Source organism: Passer domesticus, chromosome 20 (genome assembly GCF_036417665.1).
Source record: "Passer domesticus isolate bPasDom1 chromosome 20, bPasDom1.hap1, whole genome shotgun sequence".
In the NCBI taxonomy this organism is placed as follows: Eukaryota; Metazoa; Chordata; class Aves; order Passeriformes; family Passeridae; genus Passer; species Passer domesticus.
In genome coordinates, this window is record NC_087493.1 from 8,955,911 (window position 1) to 8,973,730 (window position 17,820).

Genomic DNA, 17,820 nt, shown 5'->3' on the forward strand with positions numbered 1-17,820 from the left:
CCCAAACAGCTGTGGCAAAGCAATTTTGCTCCATGCAGGGCCAAGCTGATGGTTGTAAGCATCATGGGGGAACTTGCAGCTCCTGGACACTCCATGGCTGTGCAAAGTGGGCTGTGGTTGATGGACTGGGGTTGTGTAGCCTGGAGAAATGGAGACTCAGGGGTGCCCTCATCACTCTCACAGCTCCTGAAAGGTGCCTGTGCTCAGCTGGGGCTGGGCTCTGTCTCCAGGCAGCACTGACACAACCAGAGCACACAGCCTCCAGCTGCACCAAGGGAAATACAGGTTGGAGATCAGGAAGAAGTTTTTCACAGCAAGGGTGATAAAGTTCTGGAGTGGCTGCCCGGGGAGGTGGTGCAGTCACCATCCCTGGGTGTGTTTAACAAAGCCTGGATGTGGCACTGGGGGCCAGGGCTGAGTTGAGGTGTTGGGGCTGGGTTGGACTCCATGATCTTGAAAGTCTCTTCCAACCCAGTGATTCTGTGAATTCTGTGAAAGGTGGAATTTTGAGCCCAGTCTGCTGAACCCCCTTAGAGGCTTGGCGTGCAGGAGCAGAGCAGCAGAGAGGCGACGCTGGTGGGTTTATCTGTGGGGAAAATCACTCAGCAGCTCTGTGTTTGTGCCTTGCAGCTCTTCATTGGCTTCGGGTTCCCCTACGAGGGCCCGGCCCCGCTGGAGGCCATCGCCAACGGCTGCGTGTTCCTGCAGGCGCGCTTCAACCCTCCCCACAGCTCCCTCAACCACGAGTTCTTCCGCGGGAAGCCCACGTCCAGAGAGGCAAGTGTGCAAAACACGGCTCGCTCTGCTGTGAACGCTTAGAAAGTTAATAAACTACAATAGGAGACAAAGACAATAGAGAAAAGCTATACGGCCGGGTGGCTCTTGGCTATCTGCCAAGAGCACACCTGCTAATTTGGAAACACCTTTTATATACCATTTCTATTGCATCAGCCTGTTACATTGTCATAAACAATATAAATATGATAGTAAATATAAAACAATATAAGTATAATAGTAAATATATACAATAGAATAAATATAACATAACATAATATAACATAATATAACATAATATAACATAACATAACATAATATAATATAACATAATATAATATAAATAAAAGATATTGTATATTTATATATAAATATACATGTGTAATATAATAATATTAATTTATAACTATAAATAAAATAGTAAACTTTTCCCCAAACTACTTTACTTATTCCCATAATTGTTTAGCATGGCTCCACCTCAGATTCGCCTTTTTAGAGCGTGCATGTTCCTTTGGTTTTAGTCCATTCTTATCATCACCTTCAGTTTTAGGCCTTACTTTCTACAAATGGTAAGTGTTGAGAGTTGGCATATCAGTAGCAGGGTCCTCATCATATGTTCCTTGGTTATTATCCCATCCAAGCAATCATTTTAACACAAGCATATCTATATCAGCTATTTATAAATTTTAGCTAACAACAGAAATAAAAACTGTATAGCAAAGTTACTTTAACACTACACATATAGAATCCGTTTTAATATTTGCAAAAAGCCAATATTATAATATATATCTATAACACAAATGTGCTGTGGGGGCTGCATGGAGCCACCCCGTTGGCACCAGGCCTTGGGCCAGCCTGGGGAACAGCAGCTGCTAGGCTGAGGTTACTTTTTTTTGGGCAAGATTTCCTCTGTGGATGTCTGCAGATGGGGATTTGCCTTGGATAGAAGGGGCTGTGCTGTAGGTTTGGGGTTTCCAAGGAGAAGGTTGTGCAGGAGCCTTTTGCAGACCACCAGCCCAGACCCACACGTCCCCACACCCTGCTCCCAGCCCAGGGCAATGCCCCCTGCTCATCCCTTTGTCCCCCCAGAGGGACACCAGGACCTGCACACTGTGGCAGGGCTATGAGATCCCTCCCAGGCTTGCACAGCGCTGGGAATTCAATCTAAGTAGAGCAGGAACTCTTTAAAAGTTAAAGGCTTGGGAAAATTGCCTCTTTTATTATTAATAAAGTGGATAATGCAGTGCAAGGCTCCCTCGCCGAGCAGGGAGAGAGCTGGGGGCTGTGCAGCTGGGCTGGGCTGTGCTGCCCTTCCTGATTGCCCCATGCACCCCAAAATTTGGTGTGAATTGTGCAGCTGGGCTGGGCTGTCCTGGCCCCCCTGACTGCCCCATGCACCCCTGAATTTGTTGTTAGCACCCATTTGTGTAGGGCTGGGGCTGTACCTCAGCCTGCAGCCAGGGTGAGGGCTGTGAAATGCCTCGGGGTGTTTCTGTGTTGGAGGGGAAAGAGGTGATCAATCTGCCAGGAGAGAGATGAGGAAGAACAGCAATGAGGGGATGAACCACACAGCTCCTCTCCTCCAGCTGGCAAGGGTTCAGGCCCTTCTCTGATGTTTTGTGGTGCCCCCAAAACACATCTTCTGCTCAGCAACCTCTCTCTTCCCTTCCCAGAGGAGATCAGGGTTGAAAAAGCACCTCAGGGCTGAAACAAAAGAGGTGGATCCTCAAAAGTCAGCTGTGTGGGCAGCCCAGGGAAAAGCAAGGATGTCAGTACCTGTGGAGCACCAGTGTGGGGGCTGCCCGTGGCATCAGGGGGATGCAGCTTCCAGCACTGCTCTCTCCCAGTGCCAGCCTTTCCCAGCCTTCAGTGGCAATGGATTTTCTCCCTGCCTTGTTTCTAGCACTGTCAAGCCTGGGAGATGTGGTGCCTTCACACACCTTTCCTGCTTTGGAGTGTTTTTACCATCCAGACCCACAGAATGGCTCAGGTCAAGGGTAAATTGTTCCTGTGGTACAGAGTGGAGATATTCCCGGCTGCCAAAGGAATTCAGTGTTGTTGGGAATGGGACATCCCAACCCAGTGGGAATTATAGCACATCATCCTGAGGCTGGGGAGCAGCTGGATTCAGAGGAAACCAATTTCCAGCACTCCCTATTGCAATGGGTCAAACCCCGCTGTGTCTCTGAGGCTGCTGCTCCTCTCTGCCATCCAGCTGTGAGCAGGAAGCAGCAGCCATTCCAGCAGGGATTGCAAAATCCAGCTGGCACTGCTGTGTTTCAGGTGTCCTCCCAACACCCATATGCTGAGGACTTCATTGGGAAACCACACGTGTGGACTGTTGACTACAACAACTCTGAGGAGTTCGAAGCTGCCATCAAAACCATCATGAGGACACAGGTAGGGCTCGGAGCAGTTTTGGGGTGACCTCCCTGCTGCTGAGTTTGGACAAGTGTCTTGGTTTGAACAGACAGGTGTCTGCAAGGAAGGCAGGAGCCTCCCCTGAAATGGAAAATGTAAACCCCCTCTCTCTGAATTATTACAATTTTGAAATAAAGGGGCTCTCAGGAAAAGATATGGGAATAGGAATAATAGTTCTGTATTAGGAAAATTAAAAATACAAATGCAATATTACAAAAGAGAAAAACCACTGCCAGAGTCAGAGCAGGAGCTGAGCCCTGTGTGTCAGGGTGGTGGCACAGTCCCATCCCATGGGGGCTCAGCCCTCCTGCAGTGCCAGCTGTGCTTCTGCTGGAGCAGGGATCCTGCACAAGGGGGGAGTTTTCCTCTGCAGCTCCAGGGCTGCTGGAGATGGGCCTGCTCTCCCTCTGGGAATGCAGGGCAGGAGAAAGCTGCTCCTCTGGGAATGCAGGGGGCAAAGGCTGCTGTGCTGTTCCAGGCTCAGATTGTATCCAGGTAGGAATGCTTGGCTCCTCCCCTGGGCGGAGCATCTCCCCATGGGATGCTGGAATTTGATCAGCCCTGCAGGGACACTCCCTGGCCATGAACAGCAGAGATCTGCTGGAGGGAGGATTGGCTGTGGGAGAGACAAAGAAAACTGCCCAGGGAACAGCAGAGAACTGCCCCAGCTCTGACAGATGGGGACAGAACACACAGCCCCATTTCCAGCCTAAGACAACAAGCAGAGCAGATGTTGGAGCCTGGCTCTCCTTTTCCTTTCTTTTCTCCTTTGGATTTTTTGGTCCCTTCCTGCAGCCCCAGGGGCGCACGTGCTCCCACCTTCCTTTGGCATTGTAGGTGTTTCCCCAGGGCAGAGCTGTGCCTTTGAAGGATCCCCTGGGGCTCCTGTGGGTAGGCCTGCAGCAAGGGGAGGCTGAGGTAAGGTTTGGGAGCAGGAGGCTGAGGTTGCTGCAGGTGGAGAGCAGTGCTGGGAGCTGGTGTGATAACAAAGATAAACCCAGAGAGCCTCAGCCCTCTGCACATGCCTTTTCCCCACTTCACTGATTGTTTCCTTTGGACTGAGCAAATTGATGGGAATAACTTCAGGAGTTTGTGAGGGATGTAAGGAAGGGGAGAGCCCCAGGGAAGGCAGCACTCCTGCTGTGCCCACTCTGGAAACACTCCCTCATGAATATTTAGCTCCCACCCTGTGGCAGGAGCCTTTCAAATTGTCCAGATTATTACAGTCAGTTTTCCTGGAGGGGAAGAAAGTGCTGATAGCCATTTTGCTGGCCATTTGCTTCACCTGGGATGAGCCATCCTCTCTGGAGGACAGGGATGTGCTGTGGAACCTGGGCTCTGCCTGAGGCTCAGGGTTCAAGGTGCTGGGTGGGATTTGGGGGCACAGGGGTGTGATGCTGGTCAGAGAAGGGTCATCCTTGCTTTCCCCTGCATTAGAAGCTGCAGAGGAGGGTGCCTGTGGCAATCTGATTCAGGTAACGTGGCCATGCCATCACCCTGTGCCTCACCTCCTCCAAGGTGATTACTGCAGCTCTTCACCTCACGTTCATTTTCTCTGGGAGTTTGTAAAGACTCATCAAACCCAACTTAGCAAAACAGTTGTTGTTCTGCACATTCATTCCCGTATCTCGATTAGAATTAAATTAAAAATAATGACATCCCTGCTGCTGTGCTGCCAGGCCAGCTGTCAGAGCTTGACCCTCCACCATCTGGGCTGGAGACAGCCCTGAAGTGAAGGAATTGCTGTGGGTGGGAGGCTGGGAGCTATTTTGGGAGAGAGAAGGAAATTTTCAGTTTTTCCAAAGGGAAGAAAGAAAATAGTGAAGCCTGGTGCTGTTAAAATTATTAAAGAATGGCGAGACTGAGGATGGAGGAAAGGGCTGTGCTGGTTCTTGAGCAGCTGTGTTGTGCTGCTGCAGTGTTGACTGGATGTGCACCAGGTCATTTAGGTGCTTAATGGTCTGGTTAAAAATTAAAGAACTAAAAAGGATTTCAGGGAAGGGTTTGCAATGGGCACTGGGCAGGAGGAGCTGGTGTCCAGAGCTGGGCACTCACTGGAGGGTGCAGCTGCTGTGCCCATTCCTGGTTTGCCCAAACCAAGCTCCTGTCTCAGCTCTTCTCCCCATTCCCACTGTCAGAAAAATTAATCCATAAACACCAGGGGTTTATGTCCAAAAAGGAGACAGAGGAGTCCTTTTACTTTATTCAAATAAAGGGAGAGCCCATGGGGCATTTCTCTGGGGTCTCTCCAATTTTTGGAGGATGCAGCCTCCTTTTTATCCCAATTTCCCTCCCTCTTTCCCCATTTCTGAGGTACTTGAGAGGTACAGACTTCCTGAAATTCTTGATACCAAAGATTTCCCTCTAATGTACAACACTCCCATTTAATTTTAATTCCTATGGAATTTATGTTTTTTCCACATTGTTTCTTTTATCTTTCAATATCCAATTTCATTTATCAGCAAATCTACAATTTATTTGTAAAAGCAAATATCATTTTCCATTAATCAGTTAGTGGAATCCATCCCATTGTTTTTTTTATCTCTCAGTGCTGGTTTTATCTACCAGCAGACCCACAGCTTGTTTGTAAACACAAATCAGGGCCCCCATTCTGTAGTGCCCTCCCACAAAGCACCCCAGCCTCTGGAATTACCCTCAGCTGCTGAAAATCCTAAATTTGCCTCAGATGAACAACTCCAGTCACTGAGGCCTCATTTACAGTGTGACATGAAGTCACTCTGGAGAGGAGGGATTCCTTCCCACCCAGGAGTTAATCCACACCTCACCTCTCTGGGGTTTTGAAGAAATTATAAAAATCCTCCCATAGCAGAGCAGGGAGTGAGTGTGAATAACTTACAGCAGCCTCTTTTTCCTCCCCCCCACCTTTTTATCTTTTAAATAGAAAGGTCTGCTTTATTAGAGATGCTGTCAAGGCAATTAAGCCTAAAAATTGACCTACCTTACAGGTTTAAAAGCCTTATTATGGGCTTTGGCTCCAGGAGTCCATGGGTATCTTGTCTTTAAAATACTGTTTGTTACAGCAGGAATTGAAAACAAGGGCATTAGCAGGAGGATGGTAGCTGGGCAATTTAGTGTTCCTGTTCCCAGCCAGTTACTGCAGTTCGGAGAAATTATTTTACTGACTCCTTTTTTTTTTTTTCCCAAAGGCAAAATGGGGTGTTCTGTTATTGGAATATCTAATAAATTTGTCTGTGTTTCAGAATAACCACCATCAATTTATTTTTTTTCTGTCAAAACATTTCATTTCAAAATTACTGGAATGAAATACTATGGTTTTGTTTCCCATCTGCCTGCCTTTGTTTGGAAATACCCTGCCAATTTATTGAAAGGAATTCTGGATCTGAAATGATGCATTTCCCTTTGCTTCACTAACTCAGACAGATTGAACCTGAAACACAACATTTTCCCCCTCCCTGATGGGTGAAAACATTGATTGAAAATTGAAAACTGACCTGAAATTGATTTTATTTGGGGATTTTTTGCTGTCACATGACCGAAAAATCACACGTCCCACAGATATTTTGCATCTTCTAGGCCAGAACTGAGTCAGAGTAAGACCCCATAATTTTCGGGGTTATGGCAACTTGTGGGAAAAGTGTCTCTGCCATCAGGTGGGAGCTGAGCTGGGGACCAGGGACTGGGAACCTGTCTGGGAATTTGGGAGCTGGTTGATGAACCTGGCAGTAATTCTGTCGTGGTCGAGCTGACAACAAGCTTTGGTCCCGGGGGGATTTGCTGATTCCCAGCGATATCTCAGTGTCCCTGCAGCACCCCAGTTTCTCCTGCTGCAGCTCGGGGCAGGCTGTGCCATGGCAGAGCTCCGGCTGGGCTGGCAGAGCTCCCCCAGCACAGGGCTGGCTGTGTGCAAACAGAGTTGGGATGCAGCCGGCGTCCCTCCCAACCTAGTTCTGCCTGAAAGAAACTTCTTCCTTCTGGAGGCAGAGCTGAATCATGCCTGGGACGTGGCTGGGGTTTGCAATCTGTGTTTTCCCCCCCCAAGAACAGCCCTTGTGCTGCCCTCTCTCATCCTTTTGGAGGTGGCACCCGTTGCAGGTCACCCTCCAGCTGCTGGGCAGGGTTTTTGGCAGGTTGTGTCTCTGCCATTCATCTCACTGGGAGCAGCTCTGGGCTCCCCTGATGGTTTGCATCCCTGAACTATTTGTAGGGAAGATTAAAACCAGGGAAGCACCAAACCCCTGTACCCCAGAGATCAAATCTCAGCACAGGGACAGGGGGCAGAGACACATGGTGTCCCCTTGGGACAGGGGATGCTGGAGGCTTGTCCCAGTGATGGATTCTGTCTGTTATCCTGGGGTGAGAGGCTGGAGAAGGAGAGAGGTTTGCTTGCACCACCATTTTCTGGGCCTTCAGCTTTTCCCATTGTCAAAAGCAGCCCTCACACAAGCAATTTAATAGACCCAATATTCTGGTGTAGTGAAGGGAGAAGGCTTCATTATATTAAAGTCAAACATACAGGACTATAATGGAAAATTATACATTTCAGACTATGCCTGAAAGAGCGGCACATTAAACATCACAGTGAAAATAGCTGGTTAAAATGTTCCAGCCTGCTGTTACGTGCCAGCACAGAATTGCATTATTTTTCTACTTATTTGTCTGATGACGTTCAGATTTTTTTTCCCACCCTGCTTTCTTTTCCTTTTGAATGAAGGAGACTTCATCCTCCCTTCCAGCTGGGACTCTAAATGCAGGGCTCTCGTGGTGGCAACCCCATGGGACAGCAGTGACTCCCTGCTTGGCTGATGGAGAGAGCACTGGGGCTGGGAAAGGATGAAGAAAGGATGAGGAAAGGATGGCAAAGTCCATCCTACCAACCCCTCCATTCCCTCCCCTGCCATCCCGTGCATCATTCTGCAGTGGGATGTGGTGATCCCCACCTCAGAACCCCCTTCCTCCTCCTCCTCCTCCTCCTGCTCCCTCCCAGGGCTCTGGGGATGTGAGGAGTGCCATTAACAACGTGGCTGTTGAGAAGAGGCCGAGCCTGTCAGATTTTAATTAAACAATTATCTTCTCGAAATTGGCATTTTCTCAGTCCTGAGCGCACGAGCTGAATCCTAACAAAACCTGGAGAGGGGAGCAGAGGGAAGTGAGAGACTTTGGGGTCCCCCTGAGAGGGAAAGGAGCTGGAGCTGCACTGGGCTCCAACCCACTCCTGATGCCCAGGGATCCCCCAGGGCCCCTGGGAGCCTGTGGAGAGGTGGGATTGCAGCTGGAGCTTCACCTCTGGATACACCTGCAGGCACAAGGAGGGTTTGTGTGATGTGCTGCAGCGTTTTGGGGGATGAGGCTGTTTCTGGAATTGTCTGCACTATGCCTGGCAAAAGGGGGTGCTGGGAAAAGCCCCCCATGAAGGCAGTGGTGAGATGGGACTGAGCACTGGTGATGATTTGTCTCCTCCAAACTGATCCCAGACAGCCCCAGCCTGGCTCTGAAGCTGAGACAGGCAATTTTGCTTTCAGAGGACTCTGCCCCAGTTAGCTGAGAGCCCATCAGGAATTCAGAGGCAGGATTGGTGCCTGTCACTGTGTCAGCCCTGATTAGCGTGCACATCTGTAATTAGATGAAGCAGCTGTGATTTCCAGCCTGGCTGAGATCTCAGGTGGGATATTTATGGCAGGGAGATGCTTAGAGGGTTCTCGGCAGACTGAGCCTTTGAGCTTGGTTTTGACAGGTACTTCAAAAGGAAATAGCTATTTTGGAGGTGCAGAGCTCAGAAAAGAGAAGCAGCAGTGTTTTCTGGATTAATTATCTTTGGGTGGTTTTGCTTATATCCTCCTGAATAAAGCTCTGCAGAGATACACCAGGGGAAGGGAGGTCCCAGGACTGGCACCAACCTCCCGTAACATCTCTCTGGAAAAATAAGGGAGTGTGGAAAAATAGGTCTTCCCAGGGCAGAAAGCTCCTTAATTTTTTTTTTTTTTAAGATTGCTCCTCCCTTGCCCACAGCTGCAGTGTGTTTTATGGCCTGTAACAGTTCATGGTTTAGTTTGAAGTGACCTACTGGATGAAAACTGATTTGATTGTATAACTTGCTGAAAGTAGAGAAAAGGGAGATTAAAGTGGAACAGGGATGATTTCATTTTCACCAGCAGGTTGAACCCAAAGTATTCCTCTCTCTTTATCACCTTATGGCTTGTGAGGTTTCCCCAGCCCTAGGGTTGCTTTGGTGGACAGACACGAGTCGTGGGCTTTAGTGGAAGAGCTATGCCCAAGGTTCTGGTGTCTCAGGGACAGGGCAGGCTGTCCCCACCTGCTGCCTGTGCTCTGCTCTTGCCCTTCACAGGTGGACCCTTACCTGCCTTACGAGTACACTTGCGAGGGGATGCTGGAGCGGATCCACGCCTACATTCAGCACCAGGTTGGGAAAATCCCTGTCCTCCCTGGGGAACCAGCTCTGTCCTCATGGCCAGCTTTCCCTCTTCTCCCTGGGGAGCATCCCTGTTCTCCCTTGGGCATTGTGCAGCCAGTAGTGCCCTGATTGCAGAGAGCACCAGGAGATGGGGCTGGGGGAGGTTTGTCACGGGCCAAAGGTGCTGGGGGTTGGTGGAGGACACCTGGGGGTGCTGGGGCTGGGTCAGGGCCTTTCTGCTGCAGAGAATAAGGCAGCACTGGGAGAAGAAGAGCTGAGAGAAGCAGAGGTTCATCCCCCACAGCAGGACATGCCATCTGTGCATGCAGACCTCAAAGTCATCATCCCAAGTGTCCTCCTGTCCCACCAGCAGCCTCCTTTCCCCACTGTTAACATCTCAGGGCACTGACCCATTATCTTCTCTGCCACCAGGATTTCTGCACCACATCATCTCTTGCTCCGTCTCCCAAGACCAAGAGTCCTGCTATGCAAAGCCCTCCGAGCCCGCTGGCCCTGTCCCCCAACGCCACCCACCTGGTGTGGTCCCCCAGCGCCGGGCGGGCCCCCCAGGCGTGGCCCCCGGTGGCCTCGCTGCAGGTGTGGGTGTCGGAGCCCCAGCACACGTGCACGGAGACGTGCCGGCGGCACGGGCTGGTCTGCGAGCCCACCTTCTTCAGGTTCCTCAACAAGGAGGAGGTGTTTCTCCAGTGAGTCGGGGCCTTCTCGGGGAGCTTGTGGGGGGCCACCAGCCAGACAACATTCCCTTTGCTCCCCCCATCCCCTGCGCCCATTTTCCTCATGCTCCCCCTCCCAAAATCCCAGTGATAAGCCCTCATGCCCAAGGCAGGACAGAGCTTCACTCCTCAGCAGGCAACAACAGCGTTTCCAGGCATGGTTCCGCCTCTTTCCAACCCCATTCCTCTCCACCTCCCGCATGCTCTCTCCTTTTAAATGTCTCTCTCTATAAAACTGCGTTTTGAACACCCAGTGGTGAAGTTTTAATGGAGTATAAATCTGCCACCGGGCTCTGTGCTGCTCTCTGGGCAATTTAAATGCGAGCGTTGCCGGAGCTGTCACGCTGGTCAGGCAGGCGCCGCGTGTCCCGCTGACATTTTTATGTGATAAATTACAGCTGGGGCCTGGCTTTCACTCTTTCCCCCTGCACGTCCTCTTCCAGACCTTAAAACGAGCTGGCTCAGGGACTCATCACTTGAGAAGGGTTGGTGGGAGGGCAGTGCCAGTGCTGCTGCTCCATCTGGGAGGGGAGGAGTGTTAAAATCCACACTGGGCATTTCTGCTGCTCCTCGGGGCTTTTGCTGATGCCCACCTCAGTTTTCTGGCTAATCCCAGCTAACAGGGAGCACGTGGGCATTCCTTGATTCCCTGTCCCTTCCAGGGAATGTTGTCTGCAGTAAGAGGTGTCCATGGAGCTCTGTTCATGGAGCTCTGTCCATGGAGAGAGCTGTTGGTCAGCAAGGGGCTGTACAAGAGCCATTGAACTTCATGAGCTGGAAGGGACCTGCAAGGACCAATGAGTCCAACTCCTAAGATTTGGGTGGGGTTTTGTGGGTGATTCTGAGCCATCTGTGGGTCGGGGCAATCTCTGGGCTGCATAGTTGAGTTGCCAGGGTCTCCCCTTCCTGCGTGGCGTGTCGGGCTGGTGACAAGCCCTCACAGGTAGCCAAAGGCTGGCAAACCAGATCAGCAAAGGAACCTCCCAGGAAGGATAAAACCCCTTAAATGACCCCTTTAATGGCTGCTCACCTGACCTGACCCCCTTGCCTTGGCCCCCAGGCTCAGCATCGCGTGCGACAGCACCGAGTTCGAGATGAACCACCTGTACCCCGCGGTGGCCGAGAACGTCCGCGAGTGCTACCTCCAGAAGGAGCCGCTGCTCTTCAGCTGTGCCGGCCACCACGCCAAGTACCGGCGCCTCTGCCCCTGCCGCGACTTCCGCCAGGGACAGGTGGCCCTGTGCAGGGACTGCTTGTGACACCGTGTCCCCACCGCCTTTGTGGCTCCGGGTGGCTTCTCCTCGGAACTCCGCAGCAGCCGAGGAGCTGGGACAGGCCTCCTCCTGGTGGGTGAGCTGTCGGACTCTGGGGGCTGTTTTGTGTCGGACTCTGGGGGCTGTTCCATCCACCAGCCAGCTGTGAATGACCACGTCCTGAACTTTGGAGTCGTTTTCTCCCTGAGGAGCATCGTCCGACCGCATCCGAACCCACCTGGGCCTGGTGGCGCTGGGATGGGGTGGTGGGGAGAGAGGGGCTGGGGACACCCTTCCCCTCCTCTGGTGATGGGACAAGCCACCAGCAGACTGCAGTTTCAGGGTTTTCATCTTCTTCAAGCATCCCAAGTTGTTTTATTTATTGATTTTTTTAACCCTCCCCCTGACAAGTGGTAAATTAAAGGGGCATCCACACCCAGCCCTTCTGTGGGAGTTCTTGGGCAGAGCTGCATTGGGGGTGGGACAGGGTGATGCTGGTGGCTGTTGTGGGTGTGGAGCTGGGGGAGGACAAAGCACAAGGCTGGGTTAGATGGGCACACTGGGGACTCAACCCTGGTAGCCCCAGGAAGAGCCACTGTGGGCTGGACAGTGGTGGGAGGGGGCTGGAGTGGGCTCCTGGGAAAGCTGCTGGTCCCCAGGCAGGGCAGAGGTGCCCAAAGTGATCCCCCCAGCCTCCAGGCTGCTCTTCACCCTGCTGGGCCATGCATGGAGCTGAACATCCGCCCAGGGATGGTTGGAGGTGGAGGTGGGGGCACAGGGGCTGCTCGGGGTTCAGGTGAGTGGGCAGAGGGGACGATGTGCTGCAGCACACGAAGGGAATTCCTGGAGGGCAGAGCCCTGAAGAGCAACATCCTGACTCTGTGTGCCCCAGATGTTCCCAGCTCAGCAAGAAGTGAGCTCCAAGCAACCATCTTCCTAGAACTCTGCTTCTTCAACTTTCCTTGGTGCTGTTCCTCTTGCTTTGGGGAGGAAAGTTTTCCCCCACTGCCGATGTGTCCCCTCCTGGCACTCCCCTGGTTGGGGTGACCTGGTTTGTTCTTGGAGGGCTGCTCACCAGGGCAAGGTGTTGCTGTAAGGTTGGTGCTGAACCCTGCTGCTGTTTGCAAGGTTGAATGGGGAGAGCCCTGCATGCCATAAAACGTGTGGCTGGAAAATCAGGGGCTGGAAACTCCTTCTCAGCCCTTCCCTGCATGGAATCGCTCCTGGCCTGGCTGGTGAGAGAGGCTGGGGGGGTGGCAGCCTGACCTGGCACTGTCACTGCAGGATCCCTGCAGGAATTGTCCCCTCTGGCTCCAGAGACTGATGGAGAGCAGTGGCAGCATGAGTGCAGGAGGTTGCCCTGGAGCTGTGCCACACCCCTGGCACCTCTAGCCTGGCCTCCTTGTGCCAGGTTTTGGGAGAAACTCCCATTCCTTCAGGCTGGCAGAGCCCAGCCACCCTCACCGTGTCCCTGCTGTGTCACCACGGGGTGCTGTGCCCTCTGGGCACCCGCCACGTGAGCCTGGCCACATCCTGCCCTGGATGAGCTGGAGACACTGCTCCTATCCCAGAGCAATTTATCATCTTCAGCTCCCAACTGCGTGGGCAGCCTCCATCCTGCCTGTGACGCCAGCCCAGGGGAAGGATTGATTAAGTAATTTTTGTGTCTTGCGGCCGGCGTGTGTCTAAATAAAAGCAGCACAAGCCTCTCTTTGCAGAGCTGAGCAGCAACACCTCTCCACAGCACCTTTCATCTCTGCCTCAAAGCATCCCCTGGCAGACTGCTGCCAGTGCTGGGTGGGCAGGAGCTGGCCTGGGAGAGGCACGGGGGGTCTGCCAGCAGGAACCACCAGCAGTTCACTTCCCAGGGTTGTAAAAACCAAATAAAACCGGATTTTATAGGAGATCTAAGCAAGTTTTAAAGACCAAGAGGCTCGGGATGCCTCGTGAGGCAGCGCTTGTTACACATCAGCTCCCTGGGCAGCTTTTTCCACAGTTTCTGCTCAGCTGCTTTTAAAATAGCCTCACCTTTCAGCAGTGCAGCGCTGCCTCCCACTGCAGAGAGCCCCAATTATCCCCTGGCAGGAGAATTTTTCTCCAGGCTGAAATAAAAGGTGGCTGTCTCACCTTCGCAGCTGTCATGAGAAATAATGATCAGCCTGGAACCTGGCTGGACCTCAAGTCAGCCTGGGAATGTGGGTGATGGGGCTGAGTGAGGCTCTGCTATTGCCTGTCAGGTCTGTGCCCCATTGGTGGGCACCGAGTCCTGCTCAGGGAAAAAGCTTCTCCTTTGGCCTGTTGGTGGTGGAGCATCACTTGTGGATGTTGGATGTGGCAGGGACCAGAGTGTGGGTGCTGGGGCAGCCCCTCCTGCCCCATCCCACATGCCTTGCTCTGTAAAATCCCATGGTGGGGCAAGCTGGGGGCTGGGCTGCTTTGGGAATGCCACTGCTGGGTGTTAACATCACTTTTGGGCGCGGAATTGGCATCAAAATATTTGTTATGTGTGGGGTGTGTGTGTGCCAGGGGCACAGTGGCACCCTGACGTGGAGGTGGCACCAAGGAATGGAGCTGCTGGTGTGGGACAGAAGGGATTTTGTCACCTGAAATGCTTTTCTGTGCCCAGGCTGTGCCTGGTGATCACTGGGGCATCCCAGCTGCCTTGCCAAGCTCTTCCTGAGCAGGTCTCCAGCCTGGTCTCCCTGACCAGGACACATTTCCATTTGGAAGGGAGATCTGAGGATGCAAACATCAAATCCACAATTTATTAAGCAGGAGCATGAAAGAGGTTTGAAGGGAAGCAGAGCCACTGCCATGTGAAAGAGGTTCTAATTCCCACAGCTAATTGCAAAGAATAAATCCCCAGTGGGGAGGGGAAAACGGTGTCCAAACTGTGAATAAACCCAAACAAAATGGAATGAGGAGCTGTCAGCTGCACTCTCCGATGCTGCTGGCTGGGACAGTTTGTTTAACAGCCAGAGTGGGTTCATGGGGAGCCCCTGGGGTCCCCTCGGGGTGGGGTTGGACTTTTTGATTTCCAGATTTCTGCTGGCATGCACCCAGCAGAACCTCCTGGAACGTCTTGCCTTTTTTTCCTAACCTGTTTTCTGGCAGCTGTGAAAGCAGGACAGGCGTGTCAAAAGAATGATATTGTTCTGGAAATCCATTTTCCTTACCTAGAAATGAAGCCAGGGGCGATTTATGTTTCTGAGCCTCACTATTCTTGTAAATAATTCCACCCAGAACTTTCTTTATGAAGTGGTGGGTTTTTTTCTGCCTGTTTTTAATGTTGCTGGCACCAAACCCATTCCCTGCCAGTGCAGTGAGGGGAGGATGGGTGTCCCTGCCCTGTGTCCCCTCTCAGCATCCTCAGCACCTCTGTTGTAAATGCAGGGCTACTGAAAGAATGATGCATTTGACTCCATGTTCTCAGAAGGTTAATTTATTACTTCATTATACTGTATTATATTAAAGAATACTAAACTATACTAAAGGATACAGAAAGGATACAGACAGAAGGCTAAAAAGATAATAATGAAAACTCGTGACTCTTTCCAGAGTCTGACACAGCTTGGCCCTGATTGGCCAAAGAGTGAAAACAACTCACAGCAGAACCCAATGAAACAATCACCTGTGGGTGAACAATCTCCAAACACATTCCGAAGGAGCAAAACACAGGAGAAGCAAATAAGATAATATTGTTTTCCTTTTCCTCTGAGGCTTCTCAGCTTCCCAGGAGAAAAACCCTGGGCAGAGGAATTTTTTCAGGGACTGTGAATGCCACATCCCTCTCCTGCAGCAGCTCCTGCCCTGCAGAGCCAGCCTGGAGCAGGATCGGGGCTGGAAATCACAGCTGGGGAACTCTCAGGGCTGCTCTGCTCTTATCTCAGCCTTTATTAGCAAATGGTTCCAGCAGCTTTTCCCTCCTGATCCTCCTTTATCAGCGCCTGGGTAAAACAGCAAATCGCATCCCCGGGCGTGGACGGGCCAGGCAGCAGAAACCCATTTATTTCCCCTAACGGGTTTATCAGCAGATCAAGGAGCTGCTGAAGATGTAAGCACGGCTGTTATTTCCCCGGGTGATGGATCTCGCTGCCACACAGCCTCCAGGAGCCTGGCAGGGATGGCTGATGGACCCTGCTGCCTCATGCATCTCAAGGTCTCGCTTTAATTGAGTCCTGTCTCCCCAATGGCAGGGTTTTCCTACTTTTTTTTCTTTTTTATTTAATATTAGTTTTCCCCCTTTAGGATGACTTTCCCAAAATAAACGAATGCCTTTAATCTCCTGTCCCCTTCCCTCATCTCTCCCTCCCTGTGGCAAATCCAGAGCTGTGAAGAAAGTGAACAAATTGAAAACCTGTCCTCAGACTACTGGGTGAAAAGAGCAGCAAAACCTTCTGCCTTTTTTTCTTTCTCTTTCATTCTTTCTTTTATTGTACCTTGTAGAGGGACATGGACTGGGGGTGCGAGTCCTTTTCAGAGCTGTGGGGCTGAGCATTCCCGTTTTTATCAGCTCCAGCAGTGGTGCCCAGCCACACTCATTGTGGCTCGTTAGTGGAAAGCCATTAAAACTCGGGATCGATGTTTTCTCGGGAGAGATAAGGCCCATTCCGTATTATTCCCCGAGGCAGGCAGAGAAACACCAAGAGCCATCCCCAGAGCAGAAATGCTGAGGGAGCAGCTCCTCCTGCCAATGCCAGAGGAGGGGACAGGATGGGACATCCCCCAGCCAGGGAGGGGGACAGCTGAGCCAGGACCCAGCCCTCAGCATCCTCTGGAGAGGGGGGAAATTAAATTTGGGGAGGCTGGGGAGAGAGGGGAATGTCTGGGGGGATTTGGTGGCTCTGTGGGGTTTGACCCCAGCCAGGGCTGCTTGGCACAGGTGCCACTGCTGCCTGCAAAGGGCATCAGGAGGGCAAAAATAAATTAATTAATGAGGTTTCCATTCCCAGGCCCTGGCTGCTGGCCCTGGAATGCCAGAGGAAAGGGGCTGGTGGGTGTTCCCATCTCCTCTCCATCTCTCAGAGGGCTCCCACCACCCTTCACCCTCTGGAACTGGGGTTCCAGCAGAGACCAGTTAGAAACAGGAGAGAAGTTTGTTTTTAGTGTTAGAGAGCTGCCAGAGGTATCAGCTTCTCTCTAAATATAAACCAGAAAACAGGAAATAACGATCTGTCCTAATTTAGTGCCTTTCATCTTAGGATTCAAAGCATCTGACAGCACCACTAAGAAATAAGGGAAGACTTTGCAACCTGCATGGAAATGCAGCCACTCCAGAGCTTTGTGTGCAAAGCATTTCTTTTTAATTTTGTGCTGAATGTTGCATTGCAACCCCTCACTCCCAGCCCCAATTCCTTCCCAAATTCCCCCAGTTTGCCATGACTGGGACTGGGACCTGGAAGTTCAGCCTGGCAATGCGTGATGATCTTGCAGCTTGACACTGTGCACAGCTGGCTCAGAGCGTGGAGGAGTGTTTATTTAATGAATTAATCGAATTAATTAATTTTCAGGAGAGTGCTGAGAAAAATAATAGGGAGCTCCAGCAGCTCTGCCAGCTGTCTGGCTGTGTGCAGCAGTGGGAGCAGGGCAGGGTCTGTACATGGAACAGGGAGCACAGCAGGCCTGGCCAGTGCTGGGACAGATGGGAATCACAGAACCGTGGGCTGCTTTGGCTTGGATGCTTTAAAGCTCATCTCATTCCAACCTCTGCCACGGGCAGGACACTTCCCACTGTCCCAGGTTGCTCCAAACCCTGTCCAGCCTGGCCTTGGGCACTGCCAGGGATGGGGCAGCCACAGCTGCTCTGGGAACCCTCTGCCAGGGCCTCCCCACCCTCACTATAAATCCTTTTTTCCTTGTATTCATTCTGAAATGGCCTTATTTTGGTTTAAAACCATCACCTCTTGTCTTATCACCACAGCCCCTGCTAAAAAGTCTGTTCCCATCTTTGTTATCAGCTCCCTTCAGGCCCTGGCAGGGGCTCTGAGCTCTCCCTGGAGCCTTCTCCTCTCCAGGTGAGCACCCCCAGCTCTCCCAGAGGGGCTCCAGCCCTGGAGCATCTCCATGGCCTCCTCTGGACCCACAGGAACCCCCCTTGTCCCTGCACAGAAGCTGTAGAGATCCTGGTCTGCACTTCCAGCAATGCTTTCCTCAGGGAAAGGCAGCCTGGGCCCTGGGGCTGCTGCTCCTCCCTTCCCTGGCATTCCCTGCCATTCCCAATCCTGCATCTTTGCTGCCCAGGGAGCCC

General features: G+C 51.8%; 1 protein-coding gene across 1 annotated transcript in view; it reads left to right on the forward strand.

The window, feature by feature from the left end:
• The window catches only part of MGAT5B (alpha-1,6-mannosylglycoprotein 6-beta-N-acetylglucosaminyltransferase B), a 69,338-nt gene extending 57,326 nt beyond the window's left edge, over nt 1–12,012 (forward strand). Inside the window, exons 13-17 of the mRNA XM_064395298.1 lie at nt 631–777; nt 3,058–3,174; nt 9,521–9,595; nt 10,019–10,293; nt 11,381–12,012. Coding sequence (XP_064251368.1) covers nt 631–777; nt 3,058–3,174; nt 9,521–9,595; nt 10,019–10,293; nt 11,381–11,579 — 813 coding nt within the window. The 3' untranslated portion in view covers nt 11,580–12,012. The remainder of the gene's footprint in view (nt 1–630; nt 778–3,057; nt 3,175–9,520; nt 9,596–10,018; nt 10,294–11,380) is intronic.
• Nucleotides 12,013–17,820: the final 5,808 nt, after the last annotated feature.